The sequence below is a fragment of the Pelobates fuscus genome, chromosome 10 (genome assembly GCF_036172605.1).
Source record: "Pelobates fuscus isolate aPelFus1 chromosome 10, aPelFus1.pri, whole genome shotgun sequence".
Lineage (NCBI taxonomy): Eukaryota > Metazoa > Chordata > Amphibia > Anura > Pelobatidae > Pelobates > Pelobates fuscus.
Window position 1 is genome coordinate 7,616,253 of NC_086326.1, and position 25,998 is coordinate 7,642,250.

Here is a 25,998-nt window from a genome sequence, read left to right on the forward strand (position 1 = left end):
GTCAGAAAACTAGACGTGTTCTATACGGTGTGTTTCATTTTGGGAGAGGCTGATTGTGTGTTCTAGCAGTACAGGACACATTGTACAAGGAAAGAGGAATAGGGCCCATGTAAAGGACTACACAGACGCAGCCAATCACGGGGATTGGGGGGCCAAGAGGGAAGGAAATATTTCTCTGTGTAGTCAGTTCACGGAAACGATTTGTATTTCTCTTGATTAATACTCCTTGGGGAACATGTACTAACCATTCAGCCAGCAATCAGGCGGGTAAAGAGAACCCCAAGTAGTGCACAGTCGTAGAGCCTTTCCTTAGGGCGGAAACTCTGATTACAACATATCAGGAGCAGAGTTTCAAAGTGAGGGAGTGATCCCTAAATAACAAAATGTAACAGCCTTTAAATGTTAAATGTCGGAGACAAAATAATGAAAGTGTAGCCAGTGATAGAGTAACTCAGAGAGGCACTTTCTGAATCATTAACCAATATACTGAGGCCTTTAATTCTATAAAACAAGTTATGTTTTCCTATAGATAACATGTACTAACCAGCTGAAAGTAGAGAAACAATCCTTAAGATGAGCGGAGTGTGAAAAGAAGTCCCCGTAATGAACGTTACATTTACATTTCATTTTCTTTATTTCAGGGGAATTCACTGCACACTGTGATAAATAGTGAATATCAACGTGCACACTATCACTGCACACTGTGATAAATAGTGAATATCAACGTGCACACTATCACTGCACACTGTGATAAATAGTGAATATCAACGTGCACACTATCACTGCACACTGTAATAAATAGTGAATATCAACGTGCACACCATCACTGCACACTGTGATAAATAGTGAATATCAACGTGCACACTATCACTGCACACTGTAATAAATAGTGAATATCAACGTGCACACTGTAATAAATAGTGAATATCAACGTGCACACCATCACTGCACACTGTGATAAATAGTGAATATCAACCTGCACACTGTGATAAATAGTGAATATCAACGTGCACACTATCACTGCACACTATCACTGCACACTGTGATAAATAGTGAATATCAACATGCACACCATCACTGCACACTGTGATAAATAGTGAATATCAATGTGCACACCATCACTGTACACTGTGATAAATAGTGAATATCAACGTGCACACTATCACTGCACACTGTGATAAATAGTGAATATCAACGTGCACACTATCACTGCACACTGTGATTAATAGTGAATATCAATGTGCACACTATCACTGTGATAAATAGTGAATATCAATCTGCACACTCACTGCACACTGTGAAATATAGTGAATATCAACTTGCACACCATCACTGCACACTGTGATAGTGAATATCAATGTGCACACTATCACTGCACACTGTGATAAATAGTGAATACCAATGTGCACACTATCACTGCACACTGTGATAAATAGTGAATATCAACGTGCACACTGTGATAGTGAATATCAATGTGCACACTATAACTGCACACTGTGATAAAAAAGTGAATATCAACTTGCACACCATCACTGCACACTGTGATAAATAGTGAATATCAATGTGCACACTATCACTGCACACTGTGATAAAAAGTGAATATCAACTTGCACACTCACTGCACATTGATTAATAGTGAATAACAATGTGCACACTATCATTGCACACTGTGATAAATAGTGAATAGCAATGTGCACACTATCATTGCACACTGTGATAAATAGTGAATAGCAATGTGCACACTATCACTGCACACTGTGATAAAAAGTGAATATCAACTTGCACACTATCACTGCACACTGTAATAAATAGTGAATATCAACGTGCACACTATCACTGCACACTGTGATAAAACGTGAATATCAACGTGCACACCATCACTGCACACTGTGATAAAAAGTGAATATCAACTTGCACACTCACTGCACATTGATTAATAGTGAATAACAATGTGCACACTATCATTGCACACTGTGATAAATAGTGAATAGCAATGTGCACACTATCACTGCACACTGTGATAAATAGTGAATATCTACGTGCACACTATCACTGCACACTGTAATAAATAGTGAATATCAACGTGCACACTATCACTGCACACTGTGATAAAAAGTGAATATCAACTTGCACACTATCATTGCACACTGTGATAAATAATGAATATCAATGTACTATCGCTAACACAGTGTAACAGGACACGTCTGTGTATTTTTAGGTTGTAATCGGTCAACATATTAAAATTGATCTAGTATTTAAATATATTGGCACAAATGTTACATTTGCTAACACTACCATTAGAATTACTGCTTAATGCAAAACATAGGAACGGTTTGTTCCGTAGATTATTAGTTCATGGTACCCTGTATGAGCGGATTGGAATAATGTTGTTTTAGAAATTGTGCTTCTAGTATAATTTAACACTAAGACATTGTGTGAGCTTGAAATCTCAGTACCCTCAGCCATTTATCCATGAGATCCATGTGAGGGAGCAGAGAACAGTCCACTCTCTTTCTTGATTGCTTCAGGGTGGGAGGTGGAGAACAGTCACTGGTCACCTGCAGGACCCTACCCCCATGTGTGAAATGCTGACTAACTGTGTCTTACTTCCCAGGGATGGCTGTCCGTACTGTGAAAAGGATTATCAGGTGCTGTTTGGAGTGAAATGCGAGGCGTGCCATGAATTCATCACTGGAAAAGTACTGGAGGTAAATCACATTGCGTGTAGAGAGATGTACTAAAATGTCATGAAAGGAACATCACCTACATAATAATGCAAGAGAGACATTAAACACTGGAATTCAGGAACAGTGGATATTCCGGTGTTTAATTAGAACCTGTGAAGATGACACATTGTTATCCCTAATATTGACCAATGGCTCACCATGCATTTTATCATATAATAAGACTTGTCAGGAGACCCGCATGTCCTGTCCTCTATGGGTGTTTGAGGTGAAGGGGATTCTGTTTAATTCATTGTAACTCCAGCGACACACTTATTGTATCATTTTGGCAGTTTGATAGCTCAGGCAGCAGTGGCATCATGGGAGCTGCAGTTCAGTCAAAGCGGCAGTGCAGAATGTTAGATTGCACACTGTTTAGGATTTAATAATTCGGTTTATAAAAAGAAAATCTGGATGTGAAAAGCCGAGATTTTATCCTAGAACTTGATCTCTGTACGCAGCCTGCCAGTAGGTGGCAACAGTTTGCTGAGTAGGACAACGCATATATTGTAAGCAACACTGTATCTCATGGACGGAAATCACGTTTATTCACTAAATGCTAAGTGAACTGGAAAAGGAATTGCAAAATGTAGCCTGCATTAGACAACCTATGACTAGAGAATTTTTCCAAATCATCACTTTTTGCCTTTTACACTTCAGCGTTTAGTCAATAAGCCCCATGTGGGCGAGACAGTTATTTAGTAGCTGTAATATAACGCAGTAACACGCCCAGAAAGTCTGCATTAAAACCAATGAGAGGACGTTATTTATAGTGTTTCTGGGCATTTTCCAGAATTAGACTTTAAAGGGACTCTCCAGTGTCAGGAAAACATCCATTGCCCTGCTGTGCCCCTCTCCCTCCCAGCACCCATGCCATGTTGCTGAAGAGGTTAAAATCCCTCAGTGACTTACTTAAATCCAGAGCCGATGTCCCTTGGTCAGGCTCCGCCCACGCTCCTCCCCCACCAGGGGAGTCCTAACACGCATGCGCACCCATGGCCAAGCGTATTAGACCTCCCTATAGGAAAGCATTATTCAATGCTTCCTATGGGGATTCCGGCGACGCTGGAGGTCTTCATGCATAGCGTGAGGATGTCCAGCGTCGTTTAACACTTTTCGTGTTCGAAGATAAGTTTGTTTTCCAAAATTGTGCTGGTATCTGCATGTCATAATGTGGTACTACTTTGTTGATCTTATCGTGCTTGTTCTAGCATAATATAATACAAAAATGTGCGGTCTAACTGAATGCCACATCTGTGTTTCTTTAACTTTTTACCTTGCTTGGAAGTGCTGCCGTGGCCCACCAAGCTTGTTGTTATCACGTGCACAATATAAAAAAGAATTATAATAAAATAAAATACACGAACGTCTCAGAAGCGGTAACCGGTTCCTTAGCGCTGTACAGAGTTTTAGCCATACATCAAGAAGGAATTCTAGTAACAAGCATTTATTCAATGTCTACTGACCTAAACATGTGCTGTCCATCTGGCCAACACAATGCGTCAATATCTCTAATAAGAGGGTAAACCCTGGCGCCACGCAGAGCTCGGCCTTCCTTCACATAGTGTGTCCACGTTTTACAAAACAGGTCTAGTCACAATTTCTTTTAAAAAAAAATATATATATATATATATATATATATATATATATATATATATATATATACAGCAAAATTAACTTATTTTTCAGGAGGTAAAAAAAATAACTGGACGTGGCTCAGTTATATCACACATTAATATACTGATAGTGTGCTCATTGAAAGACTTGCTTTAATTTCTGCTGTTAGTGTGATCCAGTTATACCCTCTGTACTCTCCCATAATACTGCATGTGCGAAATGTGTGTATATACCCTAAAACATACTGTATCCAAGGAAACAGAGGTCATAGATCCTTCCCGGGGCCTCTCGCAGAACAGAGACAAGAAATAGTTGAGATTCAGCCATTTCCTGCATGCGTTGAATGGAAGATTATTCCCACAGTGCAGATCGAAGGATTTCCTTATTGTTTCTAACTTGTGTTTAATCCAGATTATGGTGTAGGCAGGTGTACAAGGTGTGATCCTGTATTGCAAATAGCACAGTCCTCTAGGGTATAAACATGCGCAGTCTTTTAACATAAATCCAGGCACTTTATTGTTGAAATTCACTCAGGAGACAGCAGCAAATTAAAGAAACAATAATGTAACAGAAATCCCTGCAAACAAAATCCTAGCTTGTCTGAGCGCTTACTAATATTCGATGTCCCTCTCTAGCGAGAATTAAACTTAAACAAAATACTGGTTTCACCAATCTAGTGTCTTGTCCAGCTCTGCTTCACTCCCACCTGATTTGACTGCTATTTCCTGTCCTAATGTGTTTTATACCCCACGTCCTATAGAATGTAAGCTCCTTAGAACAGGGCTCTCTTCAACCTATTGTTCCTGTAAGTTTTCTTGTAACTGTCCTATTTATAGTTAAATCCCCCCTCTCATAATATTGTAAACCGCTACAGAATCTGTTGGCGCTATATAAATGGCAATAATAATAATAATAATTGTCAACTTTCTGCACTCCAGTGCTCAGTCAGCCTGCTGCTTCCAGCCCTCAAAGGAGAAATAAAGTCTCCTCTACCTGTCTACCAGGGAGAGTTATTATTTCTCCTCTACCTGTCTACCAGGGAGGGTATTATTTCTCCTCTACCTGTCTACCAGGGAGGGTATTATTTCTCCTCTACCTGTCTACCAGGGAGGGTTTTATTTCTCCTCTACCTGTCTACCAGGGAGGGTATTATTTCTCCTCTACCTGTCTACCAGGGAGGGTATTATTCCTCCTCTACCTGTCTACCAGGGATGGTTTTATTTCTCCTCTACCTGTCTACCATGGAGGGTTTTATTTCTCCTCTACCTGTCTACCAGGGAGGGTATTATTTCTCCTCTACCTGTCTACCAGGGAGGGTTTTATTTCTCCTCTACCTGTTTACCAGGGAGGGTTTTATTTCTCCTCTACCTGTCTACCAGGGAGGGTTTTATTTCTCCTCTATCTGTCTACCAGGGAGGGTATTATTTCTCCTCTACCTGTCTACCAGGGAGGGTATTATTTCTCCTCTACCTGTCTACTGTCACGATTCGGGGAACCTAACACGCTAACAGGTCACAGAAAGGAAAAGGTGCAGTACCGGTCCTTAGAATGGCCGGGTTAAGCACACCAAGAATAGTCAGGAGACAAGCCGAGTAAGGGGAGCCAGAAAACAGGAGAACGTGAAACAAGCCGAGGTCAAAGTGATGGAGAATACAGGAGAGTCGGAGGAACAAGCCAAGTAATCGGTAACCAGAAAGAAACACAAGCAAACAGCAATACAGGTAACCAAAGACCACAACAGGGCACTGAGGGACAGGAAAGGTAAGTATTTAAACCCTGTGTTTAATTCTGATTGGATAACTTCCAATCAGAATTAACAATCACACGTGGGAGATATCTATACCTCCCACTGTGATTGTCATACTGTGACTTTAACGCCGGGTCACGTGGCTGACCCCGACGTTTGCATAAATGCGCAGTCTCCCAGCATGCAGCGTTATACACGCTGCCGCCGGGATACAAGAAGGAGGATGCAAACGGCGTCCCTGTCTACCAGGGAGGGTATTATTTCTCCTCTACCTGTCTACCAGGGAGGGTTTTATTTCTCCTCTACCTGTCTACCAGGGAGGGTATTATTTATCCTCTACCTGTCTACCAGGGAGGGTATTATTTATCCTCTACCTGTCTACCAGGGAGGGTATTATTTCTCCTCTACCTGTCTACCAGGGAGGTTATTATTTCTCCTCTACCTGTCTACCAGGGAGGGATGGATGAAGGAGGTAGTGGTTTGGAGGGATGGATGTAGGGGTAGTGGTTCGGAGGGATGGATGAAGGGGTGTAGTGGTTTGGAGGGATGGATGTAGGGGGTAGTGGTTTTGAGGGATGGATGTAGAAGGTAGTGGTTTCGAGGGATGGTTGTAGGAGGGTAGTGGTTTGGAGGGATGGATGTAGGGGGTAGTGGTTTGGATTAAAGGGAGTTTGTACATTACAGGTATCACTACTTCTTCAGAAATGTTATCGTTGCATAATTTTTATCAAATGATACGTTATCTATGAGTTGCACAAATGTGTACAAATTTAACTCCGATGCTGCCACATGTGCTCTATGGAAGCAACGGAGCATAATGGGGCAAAATGTGTTGCAGAGGTAAGTTGGATACCAGGACTTTTACTAGGTGAGTAATGTAATTCAAATGCCTACCTGTCCCAGTAACATTTAAACAGGGTGAGGGTAAAAGGACAGTTGTGCCTTAAGGCTGGTGAATGGGAGTTGTAGTTTGCTAACAGCTGCTGCGTTACCCTCTGTCCTCCTGTGATATAATATAGTCTAGATTCTTTCCTCCCCTTAACGCCAGTACTTCCCTCACCTGTCTAACATGTGTCTACAGGCCTGGAGCTACGGACTTTACGCAACTCATTCAAGATTATTTTTACAATCTGTTCAGAGGAAGTGATTGCAAAAAACAAACAAACAAAAAAAAATGTACAGACCCATATGGATCTGTTACTATGGGATATTTCATACAATGTTATTAAGACAAATACTTTAAAAGTACCACATCTCGGGATCTGCCTTTTGGGGTCCCCTGCAATGATGCATACGGTCCCTTTAAGAATGACACCACCTATTAATATCATGTTGTATCAGGAGCAGTGACCATTTGTATCCCTCACACTCTCAGTGTTTGTAAACCTGCGTATATAATCCACCCAGAAACGTGACCGTATGAACCTCCCAACGTGGCTTTAGTGAAATTACCATGGGTGAAGTCAGATATTATTACACTGTGATTAAAGTACATCAAACTGTGTGTTATCATAATATTAAAGGGCTGGATAGGCGTCTTCCCAAATTCAATGCCAAACTCCAGAACACTACCAATTCCCCCAAAATATTGTTTTTGGATTTTCATTTTGCACCAAAAATGGAACAAAAAGAGGGAGGATGTGAATAACTGCAGTTGTTATAGTACGGTTTGGTTTCTTTTTACAGTGTAAATCAAGTCACTTTATTTCTGTATATTTTTAAATTTGCATGTTTTACTGAACCCCAACATGTACATATTATACACTAACAACAGCATGCAGGAACACGTTTATTAGCAGTTTAGATTTAACCCTTTGAGTTTTAAGACCCATCTGCCTGGTACTGATATGATTCTGAATAGATTCACATTATTATTACAGATTGCTGTAATACAGTGTTTTATTTGCCTTCAGGGTGGGTGTCACTGTATACACCATGAAGGTCCCTATATATTTAATAATGTGAGGAATAATTTACCATCAGCATCTCTACAGAGAGCCATAGCTTCATTTAACGACCAATTAATAGGAGGCACTAATCACCACTGGTAATTAACGGTTTAAAGTGCCTTTAATACTTGTAGTTGCAGGAAAAGCCAACAAACTTTCTGTGCTTTCTTTAGAAATTCTTTATATTTGATATGGTTGGGTAAATATAGGGGGTAGTGGTTTGGAGGGATAGGTGTAGGGGGGTAGTAGTTTGGAGGGATGGATGTAGGGGGTAGTGGTTTGGAGGGATGGATGTAGGGGTGTAGTGGTTTGGAGGGATGGATGTAGGGGGGTAGTGGTTTGGAGGGATGGATGTAGGGGTGTAGTGGTTTGGAGGGATGGATGTAGGGGGGTAATGGTTTGGAGGGATGGATGTAGGGGGGTAATGGTTTGGAGGGATAGATGTAGGGGGGTAGTGGTTTGGAGGGATGGATGTAGGGGGGGTAGTGGTTTGGAGGGATGGATGTAGGGGGTAGTGGTTTGGAGGGATGGATGTAGGGGGGTAGTGGTTTGGAGGGATGGATGTAGGGGGGTAATGGTTTGGAGGGATGGATGTAGGGGGGTAGTGGTTTGGAGGGATGGATGTAGGGGGGGTAGTGGTTTGGAGGGATGGATGTAGGGGGTAGTGGTTTGGAGGGATGGATGTAGGGGTGTAGTGGTTTGGAGGGATGGATGTAGGGGTGTAGTGGTTTGGAGGGATGGATGTAGGGGTGTAGTGGTTTGGAGGGATGGATGTAGGGGGTAGTGGTTTGGAGGGATGGATGTAGGGGTTAGTGGTTTGGAGGGATGGATGTAGGAGGTAGTGGTTTGGAGGGATGTATGTAGGGGGGTAGTGGTTTGGAGGGATGGATGTAGGGGGGTAGTGGTTTGGAGGGATGGATGTAGGAGGTAGTGGTTTGGAGGGATGGATGTAGGGGGTAGTGGTTTGGAGGGATGGATGTAGGGGGGTAGTGGTTTGGAGGGATGGATGTAGGGGGGTAGTGGTTTGGAGGGATGGATGTAGGAGGTAGTGGTTTGGAGGGATGGATGTAGGGGGGTAGTGGTTTGGAGGGATGGATGTAGGGGGGTAGTGGTTTGGAGGGATGGATGTAGGAGGTAGTGGTTTGGAGGGATGGATGTAGGGGGTAGTGGTTTGGAGGGATGGATGTAGGGGTGTAGTGGTTTGGAGGGATGGATGTAGGGGTGTAGTGGTTTGGAGGGATGGATGTAGGGGGTAGTGGTTTGGAGGGATGGATGTAGGGGGGTAGTGGTTTGGAGGGATGGATGTAGGGGTGCAGTGGTTTGGAGGGATGGATGTAGGAGGTAGTGGTTTGGAGGGATGGATGTAGGGGGGTAGTGGTTTGGAGGGATGGATGTAGGGGGGTAGTGGTTTGGAGGGATGGATGTAGGAGGTAGTGGTTTGGAGGGATGGATGTAGGGGGGTAGTGGTTTGGAGGGATGGATGTAGGAGGTAGTGGTTTGGAGGGATGGATGTAGGGGGGTAGTGGTTTGGAGGGATGGATGTAGGGGTGTAGTGGTTTGGAGGGATGGATGTAGGGGTGTAGTGGTTTGGAGGGATGGATGTAGGAGGGTAGTTGTTTGGAGGGATGGATGTAGGGGTGTAGTGGTTTGGAGGGATGGATGTAGGGGTGTAGTGGTTTGGAGGGATGGATGTAGGGGGTGTAGTGGTTTGGAGGGATGGATGTAGGGGGTAGTGGTTTGGAGGGATGGATGTAGGGGGTAGTGGTTTGGAGGGATGGATGTAGGGGGTAGTGGTTTGGAGGGATGGATGTAGGGGTAGTGGTTTGGAGGGATGGATGTAGGGGGTAGTGGTTTGGAGGGATGGATGTAGGAGGGTAGTTGTTTGGAGGGATGGATGTAGGGGTGTAGTGGTTTGGAGGGATGGATGTAGGGGTGTAGTGGTTTGGAGGGATGGATGTAGGGGTGTAGTGGTTTGGAGGGATGGATGTAGGGGTGTAGTGGTTTGGAGGGATGGATGTAGGGGTGTAGTGGTTTGGAGGGATGGATGTAGGGGGTAGTGGTTTGGAGGGATGGATGTAGGGGTTAGTGGTTTGGAGGGATGGATGTAGGGGGTAGTGGTTTGGAGGGATGGATGTAGGGGGGTAGTGGTTTGGAGGGATGGATGTAGGGGGTAGTGGTTTGGAGGGATGGATGTAGGGGGTAGTGGTTTGGAGGGATGGATGTAGGGGTGTAGTGGTTTGGAGGGATGGATGTAGGGGTGTAGTGGTTTGGAGGGGGTAGTGGTTTGGAGGGATGGATGTAGGGGGTAGTGGTTTGGAGGGATGGATGTAGGGGTGTAGTGGTTTGGAGGGAAGGATATAGGGGTAGTGGTTTGGAGTGATGGGTGTACAGGTTAGTAGATTGGAGGGATGGATGTAGGTGGTAAGAGTTTGGAGGGATGGATGTAGGAGGTAGTGGTTTGGAGGGATGGATGAAGGGGGTTAGTAGATTGGAGGGAAGGATGTAGGGGTAGTTGTTTGGAGTGATGGATGTAGGGGTGTAGTGGTTTGAAGGGATGGATGTATGGGGTAGTGGTTTGGATGGATGGATGTAGGGGTGTAGTGGTTTGGAGGGATGGATGTAGGGGGTAGTGGTTTGGATAGATGAATGTAGGGGTGTAGTGGTTTGGAGGGATGGATGTAGGGGGTAGTGGTTTGGAGGGATGGATGTAGGAGTTAGTGGTTTGGAGGGATGGGTGTAGTGGTTTGGAGGGATGGATGTAGGGGTGTAGTGGTTTGGAGGGATGGATGTAGGGGGTAGTGGTTTGGAGGGATGGATGTTAGAGGTAGTGGTTTGGAGGGATGGATGTAGACGGTAGTGATTTGGAGGGATATATGTAGGGGGTAGTGGTTTAGAGGGATGTATGTAGGGGTAGTGGTTTGGAGGGATGGATGTAGGGGGTAGTGGTTTGGAGGGATGGATGTAGGGAGTAGTGGTTTGGAGGGATGGATGAAGGGGTGTAGTGGTTTGGAGGGATGGATGTAGGGGTGTAGTGGCTTGGAGGGATGGATGTAGGAGGTAGTGGTTTGGAGGGATGGATGTAGAGGGGTTGTAGATTAGAGGGATGGATGTAGGGGGTAGTGGTTTTGAGTGATGGATGTAGGGGTAGTGGTTTGGAGGGATTTATGTAGGGGGTAGTGGTTTGGAGGGATGGATGTAGGGGGGTAGTGGTTTGGAGGGATGGATGTAGGGGGGTAGTGGTTTGGAGGGATGGATGTAGGGGGGTAGTGGTTTGGAGGGATGGATGTAGGGGGGTAGTTGTTTGGAGGGATGGATGTAGGGGGGTAGTGGTTTGGAGGGATGGATGTAGGGGGGTAGTGGTTTGGAGGGATGGATGTAGGGGGTAGTGGTTTGGAGGGATGGATGTGGGGGGTAGTGGTTTGGAGGGATGGATGTAGGGGGGTAGTGGTTTGTAGGGGGGTAGTGGTTTGGAGGGATGGATGTAGGGGGGTAGTGGTTTGGAGGGATGGATGTAGGGGGGTAGTTGTTTGGAGGGATGGATGTAGGGGGTAGTGGTTTGGAGGGATGGATGTAGGGGGTAGTGGTTTGGAGGGATGGATGTAGGGGGTAGTGGTTTGGAGGGATGGATGTAGGGGGGTAGTGGTTTGGAGGGATGGATGTAGGGGGGTAGTGGTTTGGAGGGATGGATGTAGGGGGTAGTGGTTTGGGGGGATGGATGTAGGAGGGTAGTGGTTTGGAGGGATGGATGTAGGGGGGTAGTGGTTTGGAGGGATGGGTGTAGGGGGGTAGTGGTTTGGAGGGATGGATGTAGGGGGGTAGTGGTTTGGAGGGATGGATGTAAGGTGTAGTGGTTTGGAGGGATGGATGTAGGAGGGTAGTGGTTTGGAGGGAAGGATGTAGGGGTAGTTGTTTGGAGTGATGGATGTAGGGGTGTAGTGGTTTGAAGGGATGGATGTATGGGGTAGTGGTTTGGATGGATGGATGTAGGGGTGTAGTGGTTTGGAGGGATGGATGTAGGGGGTAGTGGTTTGGATAGATGAATGTAGGGGTGTAGTGGTTTGGAGGGATGGATGTAGGGGGTAGTGGTTTGGAGGGATGGATGTAGGAGTTAGTGGTTTGGAGGGATGGGTGTAGTGGTTTGGAGGGATGGATGTAGGGGTGTAGTGGTTTGGAGGGATGGATGTAGGGGGTAGTGGTTTGGAGGGATGGATGTTAGAGGTAGTGGTTTGGAGGGATGGATGTAGACGGTAGTGATTTGGAGGGATATATGTAGGGGGTAGTGGTTTAGAGGGATGTATGTAGGGGTAGTGGTTTGGAGGGATGGATGTAGGGGGTAGTGGTTTGGAGGGATGGATGTAGGGAGTAGTGGTTTGGAGGGATGGATGAAGGGGTGTAGTGGTTTGGAGGGATGGATGTAGGGGTGTAGTGGCTTGGAGGGATGGATGTAGGAGGTAGTGGTTTGGAGGGATGGATGTAGAGGGGTTGTAGATTAGAGGGATGGATGTAGGGGGTAGTGGTTTTGAGTGATGGATGTAGGGGTAGTGGTTTGGAGGGATTTATGTAGGGGGTAGTGGTTTGGAGGGATGGATGTAGGGGGGTAGTGGTTTGGAGGGATGGATGTAGGGGGGTAGTGGTTTGGAGGGATGGATGTAGGGGGGTAGTGGTTTGGAGGGATGGATGTAGGGGGGTAGTTGTTTGGAGGGATGGATGTAGGGGGGTAGTGGTTTGGAGGGATGGATGTAGGGGGGTAGTGGTTTGGAGGGATGGATGTAGGGGGTAGTGGTTTGGAGGGATGGATGTGGGGGGTAGTGGTTTGGAGGGATGGATGTAGGGGGGTAGTGGTTTGTAGGGGGGTAGTGGTTTGGAGGGATGGATGTAGGGGGGTAGTGGTTTGGAGGGATGGATGTAGGGGGGTAGTTGTTTGGAGGGATGGATGTAGGGGGTAGTGGTTTGGAGGGATGGATGTAGGGGGTAGTGGTTTGGAGGGATGGATGTAGGGGGTAGTGGTTTGGAGGGATGGATGTAGGGGGGTAGTGGTTTGGAGGGATGGATGTAGGGGGGTAGTGGTTTGGAGGGATGGATGTAGGGGGTAGTGGTTTGGGGGGATGGATGTAGGAGGGTAGTGGTTTGGAGGGATGGATGTAGGGGGGTAGTGGTTTGGAGGGATGGGTGTAGGGGGGTAGTGGTTTGGAGGGATGGATGTAGGGGGGTAGTGGTTTGGAGGGATGGATGTAAGGTGTAGTGGTTTGGAGGGATGGATGTAGGAGGGTAGTGGTTTGGAGGGATGGATGTAGGAGGGTAGTGGTTTGGAGGGATGGATGTAGGGGGGTAGTGGTTTGGAGGGATGGATGTAGGAGGGTAGTGGTTTGGAGGGATGGATGTAGGAGGGTAGTGGTTTGGAGGGATGAAGGGAGAGTTGGAGAGATGGATACATGGACTGTTGCATGGATGGATGGATACACGGGATGGTGGATGGATACAGGGGGAGATGGATGGTTCTCTAGGTTTAAAAACCTGTAACACTCCAAATAACAATTATATACACAAAGCACAGACCTTCCAGACTGGAAACTATTTTAGATCATGACATAAACAAAATGGTGTTGGTTGTTAAGGAGTTAAAAATCTTGTTTTTGCCTTTTATCTATTTTGGCATTGTATATACCGGTATTACAATATATTTAGTATGTAGCTACATGTAATTTATTTTATCCATAATCGGCATTGCACAGGTTAATAATTTGGGTAAGCCACCGTTTCCTTCCTGCCCTGGTTAGATCATGAAATCAGAAATTAGACAGGGGATGGTGAAATCTGGTGACAGCAGTGAAGGCTGCCCTCCCTGGCCCCAGGCTTGCAGGGAACGGTCCCTGTGCCATTCACGCCCCTATTTACCTGAACTGATGTGAGACTCTCCCAGTCCCCTCCCTGGCCACCACTGGCCCTGCTAGAATGTGTTTCCTGAGCAGACAGAATATGCGGCACCTCCCACCCCTCTGTGTTCCCTTCTGTTTCTGACAATCCAGCAAATAGCAGATACTCTGTGTAACGAGCCATAATTATGTAATAGAAAATGCATTGAAAAGGCGCTTGGTCTCTTGTAGTGTCAGACTTGTGCGTTCCCATTAGAAGCACATTATTTCCAGGGGATAAAAGGGAATTTAGACTGATTGAGAGGGGAGGAACGCACAGTCCATCAGCTGGGGAGGTAAGTAGGAGTTTTATAAAGGCTGTTACATTGTATATCGCTGGACTCTACCCTACTATTTATTGTAAACCCTGGATATGTGGCTCACAGAGCAATGATGGCTAAGCATGGCACCTCACATGTGAGTGAACTACAATTCCCATAAAGCTCAGCCAGCCAAGTCTTGCCGTCCTTGCTGTAGAATATGCAGTGATGATGGTGAAACAGTTTTTGTTTTTCGTTTTGTTGTTTAGTGCAGTGATTCACAAACTACAGCGAGAGACACTGTTTATTTAATAATCAGAATGTGGATTAATGCTATATAAATAATACATATTGTGGGGTTTTCATTCTGCAATAGGCTGTGTATATATCCCTGTGTCTGATCGGAGGCAATGCTTGCTTTACCCTCAGTTTACTGTGTAATAGGAAGCAGTATCTATTTAAATAACTGGTGAGATTCAGTTATATGTGGGATCTGTTTGGAAAAGCCTTTGCCACAGTGAAAATATCTGTTGTAAGCTCTTCGGTGTAAAAATGTTTGGATATTTAATTTTACTTGTGATTATTATTTTTTTATTATCATTATTGATTTATTCCTATTGTTGGAAAACAAAGCACAATTCATATACAAACAAGGCACCGTCCTATTCCACATCCATACCCCATGTTTACAGAATAATAGACGAGATATAGAACGATACATACTGTGAGCCATACTAGGAATAAGACGAAGAATAGAGGTAAGCCCAGAATTTCAACTTAACAAGAAATTATACTCAAACAATTCTACAAGTAATCAGCAGTGTACCCCATGTGATCATATTAAATATTCAGCAGTGTACCCCATGTGATCATATTAAATATTCAGCAGTGTACCCCGTGTGATAATATTAAATATTCAGCAGTGTACCCCGTGTGATCATATTAAATATTCAGCAGTGTACCCCGTGTGATCATATTAAATATTCAGCAGTGTACCCCATGTGATCATATTAAATATTCAGCAGTGTACCCCGTGTGATCATATTAAATATTCAGCAGTGTACCCCATGTGATAATATTAAATATTCAGCAGTGTACCCCGTGTGATAATATTAAATATTCAGCAGTGTACCCCGTGTGATAATATTAAATATTCAGCAGTGTACCCCGTGTGATAATATTAAATATTCAGCAGTGTACCCCGTGTGATAATATTAAATATTCAGCAGTGTACCCCGTGTGATAATATTAAATATTCAGCAGTGTACCCCATGTGATAATATTAAATATTCAGCAGTGTACCCCGTGTGATAATATTAAATATTCAGCAGTGTACCCCATGTGATAATATTAAATATTCAGCAGTATACCCCGTGTGATAATATTAAATATTCAGCAGTGTACCCCGTGTGATAATATTAAATATTCAGCAGTGTACCCCATGTGATAATATTAAATATTCAGCAGTGTACCCCGTGTGATAATATTAAATATTCAGCAGTGTACCCCATGTGATATTAAATAATCAGCAGTGTACCCCATGTGATCATATTAAATATTCAGCAGTGTACCCAGTGTGATCATATTAAATATTCAGCAGTGTACCCCGTGTGATCATATTAAATATTCAGCAGTGTACCCCATATTAATTGTTCTAGCCCTATTGTTGACCACGCACCTGGTGGGTCTGCGAATATTTTAATAAAATTCTTACCCAGCAGTGTACTGTTACATGGCTGAGAGGGTCCTGTGACCCCGGAAGCTAGTGGTATGAGAAGGTTTCACATTGTATCCATTGCTGCATATGTGTCCGCCTCTCACTTGGTATCCATCGCTGCGCCGTGACACATTGGGAAGTTTGTTTACTGGGGCGGTGGGGTTATGTATGAGGAGGGGTAAAAAGTCTAACAATTAAATAATCATCATGGAAACCAATGGAATGCTCCTGCACGTCTAGAACGTTGCCCCAGAATGTTCTTTCTACATAGCCCTCAAATACTTACAGCAAACAGCAGGAACATTCTATTTGTTCCCATGGCGATTGCTCCCGCTGCACTTTGTCCCAGAAGCTTTGTTTTTTAAAAGCCAAATTGTTTTATATAGTGGATTGGTTTTTAATCTTTCGATATTTTGAACAATATAAAATATAAATTAACCCCTTCTCAAAAATGAACTCTTTAATAACCTTCCTTAGCCGCCAGTGTGTATGTGAATTCATAATGCAATTCAGCATTCATAATATTGGACAAAGAGATATAAAGGAAACACGTTTTTATACAGGTGTTTCTGCGGCTTTGTGGATCCCTGACTCCAAATTGTTCAAATGTTCAGCTTTGTGAGTGATTCCATGAAAGGGTTAAAGGGGTGGTTAGTCACTGTAAGGATTAATGAGGAGACTGGCTCACACATTGCAGTCTTCTTTAGGTTGTATTCAGTGATGGATGGGTTAAGGAAAGGTTAGATATCATAGTATGGGCTCACATCTGGTGCTCGGCCTAAAGGGTGACTATACCGGCAGCATAATGAGGGACGGACGTTTATAAAAAGTGCTCATTTCAGGATATAGTCTTCATTTTACTAAATGTATTGATGAATGTATTTCTGATTGATACTGCAGTGTGATGACGCAAACCATACAACGCCCAATTTCCAGATTATTAAAATACAAACTAATAAAACGAAATATTGTGTAAGAGATTCACAATGACAGCACCTCCCTCACAAGCCACCTGCCATAATAATCTTAAAAAGTTTGGACACCGTTCTTAGGAAATTGTATTTTTGGTTGTGTTCCTGCTAAGGAAACATCCAGCATTACCTCCTGAGATTTGGCGGAGGCGTCTGGAAACCTCACAAAAAAATATCAGACTCAGAGCAGTGCATGCTGGGAGGGTGTCCCTACTTTTTATTGGGGTGCAGTATATGTGGGGACAGTATTCCTGCTTTTAAATAGGTACCACAGTGCATGCCAGGGAGGTATCTCTGCTTTTACACGGGTGACGCAGAGCAGTGTATGCTAGGAAGATATCCCTCTTTTTACACGGGTGACGCAGAGCAGTGTATGCTGGGAAGATATCCCTCTTTTTACACGGGTGACGCAGAGCAGTGTATGCTAGGAAGATATCCCTCTTTTTACACGGGTGACGCAGAGCAGTGTATGCTGGGAAGATATCCCTCTTTTTACACGGGGTGACGCAGAGCAGTGTATGCTAGTAAGATATCCCTCTTTTTACACGGGGTGACGTAGAGCAGTGTATGCTGGGAGGGTATCCCTCTTTTTACACGGGTGACGCAGAGCAGTGTATGCTAGGAAGATATCCCTCTTTTTACACGGGTGACGCAGAGCAGTGTATGCTGGCAAGATATCCCCCTTTTTTACATGGGTGACGCAGAGCAGTGTATGCTGGCAAGATATCCCTCTTTTTACACGGGTGACGCAGAGCAGTGTATGCTGGGAAGGTATCCCTCTTTTTACACGGGTGACGCAGAGCAGTGTATGCTGGGAAGATATCCCTCTTTTTACACAGATGACGCAGAGCAGTGTATGCTGGGAAGATATCCCTCTTTTTACACGGGTGACGCAGAGAAGTGTATGCTGGGAAGATATCCCCCTTTTTTACATGGGTGACGCAGAGCAGTGTATGCTGGGAAGATATCCCTCTTTTTACACGGGGTGACGCAGAGCAGTGTATGCTAGGAAGATATCCCTCTTTTTACACGGGTGACGCAGAGCAGTGTATGCTGGGAAGATATCCCTCTTTTTACACGGGGTGACGCAGAGCAGTGTATGCTGGGAAGATATCCCTCTTTTTACACGGGGTGACGCAGAGCAGTGTATGCTGGGAAGATATCCCTCTTTTTTACACGGGTGACGCAGAGCAGTGTATGCTGGGAAGATATCCCTATTTTTACACGGGTGACGCAGAGCAGTGTATGCTGGGAAGATATCCCTCTTTTTACACGGGTGACGCAGAGCAGTGCATGCTGGGAAGATATCCCTCTTTTTACACGGGTGACGCAGAGCAGTGCATGCTGGGAAGATATCCCTCTTTTTACACGGGTGACGCAGAGCAGTGCATGCTGGGAAGATATCCCTCTTTTTACACGGGTGACGCAGAGCAGTGCATGCGGGGAAGATATCCCCCTTTTTTACACGGGTGACGCAGAGCAGTGTATGCTGGGAAGATATCCCTCTTTTTACACGGGTGACGCAGAGCAGTGTATGCTGGGAAGATATCCCTCCTTTTACACAGATGACGCAGAGCAGTGTATGCTGGGAAGATATCCCTCTTTTTACACAGATGACGCAGAGCAGTGTATGCTGGGAAGATATCCCTCTTTTTACACGGGTGACGCAGAGCAGTGTATGCTGGGAAGATATCCCTCCTTTTACACAGATGACGCAGAGCAGTGTATGCTGGGAAGATATCCCTCTTTTTACACAGATGACGCAGAGCAGTGTATGCTGGGAAGATATCCCTCTTTTTACACGGGTGACGCAGAGCAGTGTATGCTGGGAAGATATCCCTCCTTTTACACAGATGACGCAGAGCAGTGTATGCTGGGAAGATATCCCTCTTTTTACACAGATGACGCAGAGCAGTGTATGCTGGGAAGATATCCCCCTTTTTTACACGGGTGACGCAGAGCAGTGTATGCTGGGAAGATATTCCTCTTTTTACACAGATGACGCAGAGCAGTGTATGCTGGGAAGATATCCCCCTTTTTTACACGGGTGACGCAGAGCAGTGTATGCTGGGGAGAGATATCCCTCTTTTTACACGGGTGACGCAGAGCAGTGTATGCTGGGAAGATATCCCTCTTTTTACACGGGTGACGCAGTGCATGCTGGGAAGATATCCCTCTTTTTACACAGGTGGCGCAGAGCAGTGTATGCTGGGAAGATATCCCTCTTTTTACACGGGTGACCCTGAGTAGTGTATGCTGGGAAGATATCCCCCTTTTTTACACGGGTGACGCAGAGCAGTGTATGCTGGGAAGATATCCCTCTTTTTACACGGGTGACGCAGAGCAGTGTATTCTGGGAAGATATTCCTCTTTTTACACGGGTGACGCAGAGCAGTGTATGCTGGGAAGATATCCCCCTTTTTTACACGGGTGACGCAGAGCAGTGTATGCTGGGAAGATATCCCTCTTTTTACACGGGTGACGCAGAGCAGTGTATTCTGGGAAGATATTCCTCTTTTTACACGGGTGACGCAGAGCAGTGTATGCTGGGAAGATATCCCCCTTTTTTACACGGGTGACGCAGGGCAGTGTATTCTGGGAAGATATCCCTCTTTTTACACGGGTGACGCAGTGCATGCTGGGAAGATATCCCTCTTTTTACACGGGTGACGCAGAGCAGTGTATGCTGGGAAGATATCCCTCTTTTTACACAGATGACGCAGAGCAGTGTGTGCTGGGAAGATATCCCCCTTTTTTACACGGGTGACGCAGAGCAGTGCATGCTGGGAAGATATCCCTCTTTTTACACGGGTGACGCAGAGCACTGTATGCTGGGAAGATATCCCTCTTTTTACACGGGTGACGCAGAGCAGTGCATGCTGGGAAGATATCCCTCTTTTTACACAGATGACGCAGAGCAGTGTATGCTGGGAATATATCCCTCTTTTTTACACGGGTGACGCAGAGCAGTGTATGCTGGGAAGATATCCCCCTTTTTTACACGGGTGACGCAGAGCAGTGTATGCTGGGAAGATATTCCTCTTTTTACACAGATGACGCAGAGCAGTGTATGCTGGGAAGATACCCCCCTTTTTTACACGGGTGACGCAGAGCAGTGTATGCTGGGAAGATATCCCTCTTTTTACACGGGTGACGCAGAGCAGTGTATGCTGGGAAGATATCCCACTTTTTACACGGGTGACGCAGAGCAGTGTATGCTGGGAAGATATCCCACTTTTCACACGGGTGACGCAGAGCAGTGTATGCTGGGAAGATATCCCACTTTTTACACGGGTGACGCAGAGCAGTGTATGCTGGGAAGATATCCCTCTTTTTACACGGGTGACGCAGAGCAGTGTATGCTGGGAAGATATCCCACTTTTTACACGGGTGACGCAGAGCAGTGTATGCTGGGAAGATATCCCACTTTTCACACGGGTGACGCAGAGCAGTGTATGCTGGGAAGATATCCCACTTTTCACACGGGTGACGCAGAGCAGTGTATGCTAGGAAGATATCCCTCTTTTTACACGGGGTGATGCAGAGCAGTGTATGCTGGGAAGATATCCCACTTTTCACACGGGTGACGCAGAGCAGTGTATGCTGGGAAGATATCCCTCTTTTTACACGGGGTGACGCAGAGCAGTGTATGCTGGGAAGATATCCCTCTTTTCACACGGGTGACGCAGAGCAGTGTATGCTGGGAAGATATCCCACTTTTTACACGGGTGACGCAGAGCAGTGTATGCTGGGAAGATATCCCTCTTTTTACACGGGTGACGCAGAGCAGTGTATGCTGGGAAGATATCCCTCTTTTTACACGGGTGACGCAGAGCAGTGTATGCTGGGAAGATATCCCTCTTTTCACACGGGTGACGCAGAGCAGTGTATGCTGGGAAGATATCCCACTTTTTACACGGGTGACGCAGAGCAGTGTATGCTGGGAAGATATCCCACTTTTCACACGGGTGACGCAGAGCAGTGTATGCTGGGAAGATATCCCACTTTTTACACGGGTGACGCAGAGCAGTGTATGCTGGGAAGATATCCCTCTTTTTACACGGGTGACGCAGAGCAGTGTATGCTGGGAAGATATCCCACTTTTTACACGGGTGACGCAGAGCAGTGTATGCTGGGAAGATATCCCACTTTTCACACGGGTGACGCAGAGCAGTGTATGCTGGGAAGATATCCCTCTTTTTACACGGGGTGATGCAGAGCAGTGTATGCTGGGAAGATATCCCACTTTTCACACGGGTGACGCAGAGCAGTGTATGCTGGGAAGATATCCCTCTTTTTACACGGGGTGACGCAGAGCAGTGTATGCTGGGAAGATATCCCTCTTTTCACACGGGTGACGCAGAGCAGTGTATGCTGGGAAGATATCCCACTTTTTACACGGGTGACGCAGAGCAGTGTATGCTGGGAAGATATCCCTCTTTTTACACGGGGTGATGCAGAGCAGTGTATGCTGGGAAGGTACCCCTGCTTTTACACAGGTGTTTTTTAGCAATGCATGCTGGGAATGTTGAACAGATCCAATGATTCAAACATGTGTGCTGAATACCTTCTCCCTAGTTTCATGGCTCGGACCCGCTGCAAGCATTTCCTCCCCCCAGAACGAGAACAATTAGAAAGGAGAATCTTCCTTCCATTTAAGCCTCCGAGTGCAAAATAAAGTGATGCTGGTGTTGCAGTCACATACTATAACAATAAGCAGAGTTTTAACAGCGTGCAAACGTGCAGAGAGCACAGCGGTGTGCAATGTGGCACTGAGCAGTGATACAGGCATTTTCTGCTTGAGTCAGGATTACTTCTGATAATAAAAGGTTTTTAACCCTTCAAGTGCGAGGAAAAGCATTGCTGATACGGTGCCGATTTTGTAGACTATTTCATTTACCAACCTTTTTGTTCCATAAGTGATCCATACTTTGATATAAGCGCCTGTTGTTATGCAACTTTTCCTTTAACTCCATGTTTACAGAGCCCCTTGTCATGAAGGGGTTAATGTGACATGGATGTGGTAGGATGGTGAAATTCGTGGCATGTTCTACATAATTATTCCTGGTGCTGGCCTTTATTAGGTCCTTAATATACTGCTCTGTGTGTTTATTTCTCCAGCACATGAATGCCACATACACCTGGGTAGAACTAGTACCCATCGGTAGCTGTCCAGGAGACATGGCGGATCTGTCTATCCTAATACGGATACATTGCCATGATTTAACCCACTGGTGCCCAGTGTCTTGGTAAAGGGTTGACAGAAGTGGAATAACACGTTGATAATTAGCACGTAGCCGAGTGGTTCACATTTACACATTTACTATGTGATTTTTCCTGTAGTTATTTAACTGTCGTGCTTTCATTCTCCCAGTGGCTTTCTATAGCAGCTAATTAATTGTCAACGTAACCTATTGTACCCATAATCACACCTGTTACCTTGGACCCATCCTGGCACACTGACAACATACTGTGTGCAGAGCTTAGGGACACAGCGACTCTGCCGACACTGGAATGGGTTAATGTATCATACAGAACTCCATATAGAACCCCGCTAATCTGCCGACACTGGAATGGGTTAATGTATCATACAGAACCCCATATAGAACCCAGCTAATCTGCCGACACTGGAATGGGTTAATGTATCATACAGAACCCCAAATAGAACCCAGCTAATCTGCCGACACTGGAATGGGTTAATATATCATACAGAACCCCATATAGAACCCAGCTAATCTGCCGACACTGGAATGGGTTAATGTATCATACAGAACCCCAAATAGAACCCAGCTAATCTGCCGACACTGGAATGGGTTAATGTATCATACAGAACTCCATATAGAACCCCGCTAATCTGCCGACACTGGAATGGGTTAATGTATCATACAGAACCCCATATAGAACCCAGATAATCTGCCGACACTGGAATGGGTTAATGTATCATACAGAACCCCATATAGAACCCAGCTAATCTGCCGACACTGGAATGGGTTAATATATCATACAGAACCCCATATAGAACCCAGCTAATCTGCCGACACTGGAATGGGTTAATGTATCATACAGAACCCCATATAGAACCCAGCTAATCTACCGACACTGGAATGGGTTAATGTATCATACAGAACCCCATATAGAACCCAGCTAATCTGCCGACACTGGAATGGGTTAATGTATCATACAGAACTCCATATAGAACCCAGCTAATCTGCCGACACTGGAATGGGTTAATGTATCATACAGAACCCCATATAGAACCCAGCTAATCTGCCGACACTGGAATGGGTTAATGTATCATACAGAACTCCATATAGAACCCCGCTAATCTGCCGACACTGGAATGGGTTAATGTATCATACAGAACCCCAAATAGAACCCAGCTAATCTGCCGACACTTGAATGGGTTAATGTATCATACAGAACCCCATATAGAACCCAGCTAATCTGCCGACACTGGAATGGGTTAATGTATCATACAGAACCCCAAATAGAACCCAGCTAATCTGCCAACACTGGAATGGGTTAATGTATCATACAGAACCCCCATATAGAACCCAGCTAATCTGCCGACACTGGAATGGGTTAATGTATCATACAGAACCCCAAATAGAACCCAGCTAATCTGCTGACACTGGAATGGGTTAATATATCATACAGAACCCCATATAGAACCCAGCTAATCTGCCGACACTGGAATGGGTTAATGTATCATACAGAACCCCCATATAGAACCCAGCTAATCTGCCGACACTGGAATGGGTTAATGTATCATACAGAACCCCAAATAGAACCCAGCTAATCTGCTGACACTGGAATGGGTTAATATATCATACAGAACCCCATATAGAACCCAGCTAATCTGCCGACACTGGAATGGGTTAATATATCATACAGAACCCCATATAGAACCCAGCTAATCTGCCGACACTGGAATGGGTTAATGTATCATACAGAACCCCATATAGAACCCAGCTAATCTGCCGACACTGGAATGGGTTAATATATCATACAGAACCCCATATAGAACCCAGCTAATCTGCCGACACTGGAATGGGTTAATGTATCATACAGAACCCCATATAGAACCCAGCTAATCTGCCGACACTGGAATGGGTTAATGTATCATACAGAACCCCATATAGAACCCAGCTAATCTGCCGACACTGGAATGGGTTAATATATCATACAGAACCCCATATAGAACCCAGCTAATCTGCCGACACTGGAATGGGTTAATATATCATACAGAACCCCATATAGAACCCAGCTAATCTGCCGACACTGGAATGGGTTAATATATCATACAGAACCCCATATAGAACCCAGCTAATCTGCCGACACTGGAATGGGTTAATGTATCATACAGAACCCCATATAGAACCCAGCTAATCTGCCGACACTGGAATGGGTTAATATATCATACAGAACCCCATATAGAACCCAGCTAATCTGCCGACACTGGAATGGGTTAATGTATCATACAGAACCCCATATAGAACCCAGCTAATCTGCCAACACTGGAATTGGTTAATATATCATACAGAACCCCATATAGAACCCCGCTAATCTGCCGACACTAGAATGGGTTAATGTATCATACAGAACCCGATATAGAACCCAGCTAATCTGCCGACACTGGAATGGGTTAATGTATCATACAGAACCCCATATAGAACCCAGCTAATCTGCCGACACTGGAATGGGTTAATGTATCATACAGAACCCCATATAGAACCCAGCTAATCTGCCGACACTGGAATGGGTTAATGTATCATACAGAACCCCATATAGAACCCAGCTAATCTGCCGACACTGGAATGGGTTAATATATCATACAGAACCCCATATAGAACCCAGCTAATCTGCCGACACTGGAATGGGTTAATATATCATACAGAACCCCATATAGAACCCAGCTAATCTGCCGACATTGGAATGGGTTAATATATCATACAGAACCCCATATAGAACCCAGCTAATCTGCCAACACTGGAATGGGTTAATGTATCATATAGAACCCAGCTAATCTGCCGACACTGGAATGGGTTAATATATCATACAGAACCCCATATAGAACCCAGCTAATCTGCCGACATTGGAATGGGTTAATATATCATACAGAACCCCATATAGAACCCAGCTAATCTACCGACACTGGAATGGGTTAATGTATCATACAGAACCCCATATAGAACCCAGCTAATCTGCCGACACTGGAATGGGTTAATGTATCATACAGAACCCCATATAGAACCCAGCTAATCTGCCGACACTGGAATGGGTTAATGTATCATACAGACCTCCATATAGAACCCAGCTAATCTTCCGACACTGGAATGGGTTAATGTATCATACAGAACTCCATATAGAACCCAGCTAATCTGCCGAAACTGGAATGGGTTAATGTATCATACAGAACCCGATATAGAACCCAGCTAATCTGCCGACACTGGAATGGGTTAATGTATCATACAGAACCCCATATAGAACCCAGCTAATCTGCCGACACTGGAATGGGTTAATGTATCATACAGAACCCCATATAGAACCCAGCTAATCTGCCGACACTGGAATGGGTTAATGTATCATACAGAACCCCATATAGAACCCAGCTAATCTGCCGACACTGGAATGGGTTAATGTATCATACAGAACCCCATATAGAACCCAGCTAATCTGCCGACACTGGAATTGGTTAATATATCATACAGAACCCCATATAGAACCCCGCTAATCTGCCGACACTGGAATGGGTTAATGTATCATACAGAACCCCAAATAGAACCCAGCTAATCTTCCGACACTGGAATGGGTTAATATATCATACAGAACCCCATATAGAACCCAGCTAATCTGCCGACACTGGAATGGGTTAATGTATCATACAGAACCCCATATAGAACCCAGCTAATCTGCCAACACTGGAATGGGTTAATGTATCATACAGAACCCCATATAGAACCCAGCTAATCTGCCGACACTGGAATGGGTTAATGTATCATACAGAACCCCATATAGAACCCAGCTAATCTGCCGACACTGGAATGGGTTAATGTATCATACAGAACCCCAAATAGAACCCAGCTAATCTTCCGACACTGG

The 25,998-nt window shown here is 45.0% G+C and overlaps 1 protein-coding gene across 1 annotated transcript in view; it reads left to right on the plus strand.

Annotated features, from left to right (window-relative positions):
* ABLIM1 (actin binding LIM protein 1) overlaps positions 1–25,998 on the plus strand; it is a 207,104-nt gene that overhangs the window by 99,624 nt on the left and 81,482 nt on the right. The window contains exon 6 of the mRNA XM_063434108.1: positions 2,615–2,708. Within this exon, the coding sequence (XP_063290178.1) occupies positions 2,615–2,708 (94 nt within the window). The remainder of the gene's footprint in view (positions 1–2,614; positions 2,709–25,998) is intronic.